General features: G+C 37.3%; 1 protein-coding gene across 1 annotated transcript in view; it reads right to left on the reverse strand.

Moving 5' to 3' along the window:
* LOC122811046 (apoptosis regulator BAX-like) overlaps positions 1-8487 on the reverse strand; it is a 302247-nt gene that overhangs the window by 187037 nt on the left and 106723 nt on the right. Inside the window, exon 3 of the mRNA XM_044082583.1 lies at positions 4060-4221. Within this exon, the coding sequence (XP_043938518.1) occupies positions 4060-4221 (162 nt within the window). The remainder of the gene's footprint in view (positions 1-4059; positions 4222-8487) is intronic.

Genomic DNA, 8487 nt, shown 5'->3' on the forward strand with positions numbered 1-8487 from the left:
TATTTGCCCTGGGATGAAGAAGTGGGGATGTTATGTTCTGACATTTGTGTCGGAGCAGTTTGAGTTGGACAGGATGGATTTGGGCCTAGGTTGGGGTGGATATCCCCACTTATGGTGAGCCTGGAGTTAAAATGGTTATACAGATATTGGAGATTGGTGAGGAGTGTGAGAAAGTATTGTTTTTTTGGAGTAGGAATGAGAGCATATGTGTTTAGTCCTGAATTGGTCCGTTATGTAGTTCTTGAATAACTGTGGCAGATATTATTACAATGTGTGGTGTCTGTATCTGAGAGTGCATAATGCAGTGTTGTGCTACTAAGTTTAGGGATATTGCTAGAGTGATAACTTGTGGTGCTGTAAAGAATTATGAGAAGACAGACTAGACTTAGTTGCGTGATAGTCATGGCTATAATGTTTAAGTTGTTTCTAGGTGGGGGGTCTGAATAGGAATTATAGGGTTGCACTATATGTGGATGGGGAAGTAGTGCGGGTGATGTAAAAAATGCCTAGTGAGAATGAGAGTGATTTGGAGTATTTTGTGTGGAGCAAGTTGGTGTGGTATAATGTGATATAACATTCAGATGCTTTCAGGTGGCTTGTTCAGGGGCTACAAAAGATAGTACTGACTTCGCTAACCAGTCAGTACAGTGAGGTAAAATGTGGTGCAATGATATTCTCAGTGTGTCTAGTATGACCTTTAGAATTAGATGTGCTAAATATATGTTTCTATTACTGGCAGATACACACACACTGGTCAGAGTTTAAATTACTCTCCACCATTGTTCTTAGATTTTAGAGATTGGGCCACTTTTTTATAATATGACAATTTAATTTGTAATTATAGTTTGTCTTTTTGGCAGATATCACAGTGCTATTTTACTGATTAAAATTCAGTGTAAATTCTACTTCATAAGGTACGTATTTTTGTAGGTCATCTTGGAGAATATCTTTTTATTGAAGAAATAATCTTACCAACAGTGCAGTCATCAGCAGATTTGGTTATCCTAGCACAAATCCAATGGATTAATGCTGATAGCCTGAAAGCACTTTTCTAAAGCCCAAAACTTTGAAAATGTTTTCACAAAATCTCTTTTGGTGAAATTCAGAGTATTTTTTTTTTCTTTTTTTGCAGGGGGCAAGTCCTGTTACCATTTGGGGAACGCTTCATAACACCGAACTTAAACATACCAACCAACTCTGAGGTTGTACAACAGTGGAGAAAAGTCAGTTCACTACTGGTAAAGGAAAGTAAAGATGTAAAACGTGCTAAAACGTGTAGAAAGTGCGTAGCTGTTAAGTGCATAAAATCTATCACAAACTGTTTCGTTCAGGAGAGCTTCCTCTTTTTTATCAGTATGACAGATTTAAATTGTGATCAAGACTTACAGTTTAATCCCTGGTGATGCAGTGTAATTTTGCTAAAACAACCACCTCAAGAAAGTAGATGTCGCTCGAACACTTTAGCAATTATCGGAAACTTTGACTGAGGTCAGGACTTGAATAGAATAAGGTGTAATGATCTGTGCATTGGAAACTAAAAATAATCATAAACAGTGAGAGTTAATGTCATACACAAAGATAGCAAACAGAAACAGGTGAAGGTCATATGCTTGTAGCATTTCAACATGGTTCAGAAAAGAAACGATAACATGAAATCCAATAAGTTAAAATCATAACCTAATGAATCAGTGCTGGTCCAAATGACTGAGATGCTATACAATATATTACTTGGTATTTTAGTCGTGTGTACAGTCAGTAAATGTATAAATATCAGCAACAGAAAGAACAATGGTTTTATGCTCACATGCCTTGACAAAATCAGTTCTCCAAATTGCAGTGTATTCTAGGTCATTATAAATTTATCTTTATACAGTATATAAGGGCTCCCTATTTTAATTCTGAGACTCATAAGTACAAGCCATTAAGTACGAAAAAAATCTGATAATATAGCAGAACAGTAAATGTCAAACATTATTGTTTTCATTTAAAGTTTTGCCCTTGCACCACTGATGCATGCAGGGCAAGCCCCTCACTCCTCTAACCTTACAGATAGCAACTCCAAGATCACCATGTATCAAGGAAAAGGGAATATTCTGAGAAATGACCATTTAAAACTTAGTTTATGTAAATTCTAGGACTTGCGCTAATGAGCCTCACAATATCAAACGGTTTTAATTTATTAGCATGTAGGTAAAATATAAACTGATTTGTTCAAATCATTTTAGTTTTCTTTTTCCATTTGCAATGCATTAAAATATCAAAAGTCTATCAGGTACCTTAAAATGTTCTTTGCAGCAACAAGGTTTTCCAAATGAGAATCAAAACAGTATGGCTGTGCAGTTTGCAACTTCTCTGTGTGCATCTCTATTAACATACTCAAAACTGATTTCCTGAGAGATTTTAAAGCCAGAAAGATTTCCATGCTGTACATTTGGGTGTTAGTTCAGTTTTGGAAGCACACCAGAACATATAAGTGGAAATGGGAACATATTTTACATGACTGCCCATGATTTGTACTGGGCAGAGGTACAGAGTTTACTGCAAGCTGTTTGATGCGATAATCTTATAATTACAAAATCCCTTACAGTAATTAACTGGTTCTACAAAATATCACTCAGTTCCTCTATGAACTGATATGGACAACAATGACCAGGGCCAATAAAAGGTTATAATGACACATGGACAACCCTCTCACCATTGACAAGTTAAAACATTTTAATCTTTGTTATACACTGTTAACAGCCTACAAATTTCTACAAAACAAAGGAGGTGTAAAAATGGTTGTTGTGTCTGGGAGCTGAGGAATAAACTAAGCTTTTAGTTCATAGGTAGGTACTAGGCTATCGGCCCGAGAGCATAAGTAAGCTTAGCCAAAAGTGTCTTGGGTTTCGCCACCCACGTAGATTAAATTCCTGCTTCTCTATTGAGTTGAGCCACATACATGATCCCAGGGGTGATTTTCTATTACCCATCCACTCATCACTGAAGATTGCTAATGAGCTCTGTTTGATGTAGATGGGAATTTTGTTCCAGAGCATGGGAAGTCTCTGGGACAAGAATCTATCCCTCCAACATGTCTTATTTATTGTTGTGGTGAGGTTTAGGTCCCTAGAATGTGTAGCTCTGGGAGACTGGGATTTCTTTAAGTGGAGCATGTACATCAAATCTGGGTTTGACATAGCTTTGTATGTCAGACAGAGATCTCCCTGGAGTAAGCGGTATGCGACCAAGTAGAGTTGGAGTTTCTTGAGCCAGTTGGCATAGGGCAACTGTTTGAGGCTAGCTATCCTCTTGGTGAGGTACTTCTGGGGCCTATCCAGTTATTGTAGGTGTCTTGTGAGGTACATCCCAAATGGGGAATTGTACTCAATGAGGGGTCTGATACGTGATGAGTAGAGGGGGACAATGACTTCCTTTTTTCTAGATGCAAATCCTTTTGCAATTAGGTGGCCATGTAGAAAGATTTTCTGACCACTGTGGCAATGTGATTTTCAAAGGAGAGGTGAGTATCCACTATGGTCCCAAGGTCAATCATGAGTAGCTGACAACTGCATATTTAATTAAAATCTGTCAGTTGAAGATTCATGTTATAACATTTTACAATCAGTTCCACAAGCTCAGAGGATGTTATATTAAGTAACGATTCAGCAGGTTTAAATGCTTGCCTCCCAGTTCATATAGGACTGCTAAGTTTTTTTTTTTTTAAACTTGAGAAACTGAGTAAAATGGTCGGTCGATAAAATAGGCATCAATGTCATTATGGTGACATATTCAACCTAATGGACTGCATTAATTGTTTTTTTTTTCCAAAGATATTCCAGAATTGTATTTTTTTCCTTCCTTAGCTCTAGCATGACATATTTTCATACAATATATGCAGAACTTAATAAACATTAAGAATGAAAGAAAGAAAAAAAGAAAGAAAGAAAAAGAAAATGATCTTAAACCAAATTTACATATTCAGACCAAGGAACAGCCTTAACGAAACCTCATCAATGTGCAACATCATCATAATGTAAATGACCCAAGGTATGGAAATTCAAAGTGCATTTTGCTTACCTTTTCAGTTCAACATTAGTTTCTAGCTCATTTGCAATCTGAATTAACTGCTTAACGACTTGTTTGATATCTTGATCATTATTATTTGCAGGAATGTTGCCTAAATCTTCTGGCTCAAGACGAACATTCGGGTCTTCAGTCTGGACTGACTCGATTATAAAACTAGAATGAAATCATGCATACGTGTTTACCATTGATTAGTGTAAAGTAATTATAATACAGATTTTCATTTATTACAGACTGTCATGACATCAATCAGTCTATAAACAGTGTATAATGCACAAATAGTCTAACAAAAGGCAATACAAGTTTATTTATACTCACTTGTGACTTAAGAGAGTACAACTAAGCATACATATTCATAGACACATAGATTGTTACATGGCTAATGACCAGGGGGGCCTTTTTAAGCCTAGCCAAGTTTTCCCAAAAGAATAATGATGTCATGTACCCAAGTAGGACAGTGAGGGCTGGGAATTTATAAGCTACCTCTGTCCTTAAGGGACATTGATGCCATGCCTTATGTAAATTTCCTATTCTCCATCCACTGGTCTAGGTTGGGCTTAAACTGGGTAATAGATGAACTCATTCTCACATGTATGGGAAGCCTGTTCCATAGGAAGGGCAGTCTCTGAGACACATATCTGTCTCTTCAGTATGTTCTGTTTAAGCTACAGGCAAAATTCAAGACCTTAGACCTTATATTTATAGTACAGTTTGACTTACAAATAAGCAGGAGATTCATAAGCGTGGGGTTTGCGGATGCCTTGTAAGCCAGGCATAGATCACTTCTCAGCAATCTGTAGGAAAATGAGTGGAGGGAAAGAGCTTTAAAGTGCTCTTCATAAGGTAGGTTTGTTATACCTTGCATTCTCTTTGTAAGGAACCTCTGAGATTGCTCTAGTTGCTGTACATGCTTAGTCAAGTACATACAGAAGGGAGCACTGTACTCTGTGACTGGTCTGATAAGGCAGAGTAAAGTGAGATAATCATTTCTTTGGACCAAGATGCCATGCCCTTACTTATAAGTTGTGCAACATAAAAAAAATTCCTTACCACTGTGACCACGTGGTGTTCGAATGTAAGGCTACTGTCTACTTGCATACCTAGATCCCTGAGAACTGGGTCACCTCTTAGGAATGTATTATCAACATGGTAATTAGCCAGGATGGTTGACTTCCCAAAGGATACAGTTATGCATTTCTTAGCATTGCGTTCAGAACCATGGCTTTTGTACCATTTCTTAGTCAGAGTTAAGCCTTCCTAAACAATGCTAATGTCTGCATGCAGGGGAGAAGATGATAACCCCCAGCTTGCAATCATCTGCAATCTTAGACAGGCATAAGCCATCAACATTTGCTTCTATTTCTGAGAAATATATGCCAAAAAGGAGAAAGCCCAGTAGAAAGCCATGGTGGACTCCACTAGTGACTGGCCTCTTGGTGGAAGTGGCCTTACCTACTTTAACCTCCTGGGTCCTATCAGTGAGCCAGGTGGCTGCCCAGCAGGTTATAAAAGAGTTTATACCTAAATTAGCGAGCTTGAATATAATGCCTAAGTGGGGTATTGTATCCAAAGCTATGATAAGATATGTAACATCTGTTAAAAATGCAGCTGAAAGGTTAAAGTAAAAGGTTGTTAAATATGTTAATGTGCTACTTTCTGTAGGTCTAAGTTCAGTTTCCACCACGTCATTCTTTCATACAGCAAGACTAAGTCACAAAACCTACACTAATTACAGCTGCCCCACAGAAACAAACATTTATGCAGTGAGGAAAGGGAATTTGATATTTAAATTCAGACAGCACTATAATTCTAAGGCTTACAATGTCAAAGCCATCTAATATAATTTACCACTGGGGACTCTGCAGTAATATGACATATCTTTGCAAATCAGAAAAAGAAAAAAGGAACAAGACAGACTCTGCTTCAGTAAAAATAACACAAAAGTTCATATGTAAGCACCAGATGTCCGTGTCCACTAACTCAAAACGTCCATTAAGTATTTCTGCTTTTATTAGATTCTAGTAGCACAAATAATCTTATTTTAAGGTATCAAGAAATAAACTTCTAACAGCCTGGCATTTCAAGACTTAATATTACTTGGGGAAAGTGTCAATAAACTTTAGTATGAATCTCTGGCACACATACCTCTCAACTGTCCAGATTTTTGCCTCATATTTTTTGTTTTGTTCCTCATAAAGTCTGTGTTCTTCTGGGAAATTGCTGCCAGACTTCACATCTTGTTATCGTGGCATATATGGTTTCCAAAGTCTCCTAACATACCACAATACATTCCTGCTGTTTTTAAATCAAAACACTTATTTTAATTATTTGCATTTGTTTACCAAGACTTACCCCCACTATCTTTAAATCTGAGGAGACTGGATGGGAAACAAAAGTTATACACAGCCTAAGCATCCTTCATGGATAGGGAGGGCAAGCAGTTAGGAGTTCCAGAAGCACTACAGTGGACACGACTCGTATGGTTTAATTAATATACTGCCTATCAGCGAAGAATGAACCCATGAATATGTGACCTGAGCTTGCATACTCTGAATCTATGATGGAAAAACTGCCTAGGACCCATCAGTGGTACTTCTGTTTTGTTGGATGTAATTTTATAAGGCAATGGTTTAAAAGTACTGCAGAATAAAACTAGGCTGCAGGATATTGGCCTTTCTCCATCTCCTTTGTCCTCTGTTTTTGGGGGGGAACTACTCCATGTGGCGATACCCTTTTCCTTTTTTAATATGTCGTACGCTCATTATACTTCATATTTACATTTTTTTTTACTTTGGTTTGTGGAGATAACAACAATCTAATTCAATGTATGACCTTTAAAATGCTGATTAGGAAGTGGTTCAAATTCAGGTAGCAGTGGAGTTCATAATGTACTACCAGCAGGTTTTATCTATATTTTGAAATCAGACAGCAGGGAGGAATTAGAAAAAAAATATGAAAAACAGTTCACCCTACATTAAACTGTAATGGCTATATAATGGATAGTGAAAGGAAGTCACCAAAGTTGGGCTTTCAGGTAGATAAAGGAGAATAGCTGATTTGCAAAAGGGCAAGGGGATATATATGTATTTGTATGTGTGCATCCATATATATATATATATATATATATATATCTATATATATATATATATATATATATATATATATATATATATGTAGAGAGAGAGAGAGAGAGACAAAAAACAGACAGATACACACAGACACAGACTGTGAAGCTGCAGTGTTAGGGCAGTGAGAGGTAAAGAGCCTGGGCCCTCACTTCTCTTCAATACTACTTAGTAGGAATGGCAACCCTTAGTTATCTCAAGGATACTTTCCTACAGCCTTACTGCTTTGAGATGATCTCAGCCAACCAAATGCAGATAGAGAGTCATGAGCACACAGCCTATCTGTTGGATGCTCAAACCAGGGGGACATAAACTGGGGATGGGTATCATGTGACATAGTGGCTTCGGAACCTCACTAATGCTGTGCCTTTAATTCTCTTAGCTCTGAATAAGGCAGGCAGTTAAGAATAAGATAGGAAATAATTTTTATTTATTTTATTTTATTTTACATTTGTTAACCGGGCTAGTCTGGCTGGATACATGTCCATTTTCAGCAGAGGCCCGAGGAGAAAAGCTCCACTATCAAAAAACTAAAATACACTACAGTTTATAAGGTCACTAGTAATACTAACTATACAAAATAAAACTAAACTAATAAAGTATTATACGGCTACATACAAGTACAAATACGTTTTTGATGTAAAAACCTGAGTAGATTACAATTTAAAAATCAGTTGGACACTGAGGAGAAACAGTTTCAGTATCAACATAAATATTTAAAGTAGAAAAATGTCCATAGTAGTTAGTCATGAACAACAAGTAGGTATTAGTTGTAAGTAAAAAGTGGTTAAAAATACCGTGTGAATCTACAGGTTAGAGGTGAAAAGGATTTTAAGAGGCTGAAGAAGGTAAAGGCAAGAACGACGTAAAGAGAAAGGAAAAATAATGAAGGCTACTATTGGGTACAGGAGATCTGGACTTAGTGAGGTCAGGAACTAGCAGAAGGAAAGGGAGAGGGGGAAATAAAAGTTAGAGAGGAGTTGTAAGAGGTAAAACAGGATTATAGGAAGTCAGCTAAAGAGTAGCAGGAGACAGACAATAAAGAGGTGAGGGGAGTCAAGCAGAACTAAGAACAGGAGAACAGAAATAAATAGAGGGACCGTGGAAGTCAGTTTAAGTTAGAACAGAAGAGCAAAAGTGCACATGAGCAGACTGAGGAGAAATAGTAAGTTTGCTGGGGTCAGTCAGGATTGGAGCAAGGGCATAGCCAGTGGGTTTTTAGGTGCGTTTTCATCTGTTTTTTGAAAAGCTGATATGAGTCTAGGGAGGTCAGTTCTGGTGGGAGTTTAAACGAGTA

This window comes from Protopterus annectens, chromosome 9.part0 (assembly GCF_019279795.1).
Source record: "Protopterus annectens isolate FY-2018-M chromosome 9.part0, PAN1.0, whole genome shotgun sequence".
In the NCBI taxonomy this organism is placed as follows: domain Eukaryota; kingdom Metazoa; phylum Chordata; order Ceratodontiformes; family Protopteridae; genus Protopterus; species Protopterus annectens.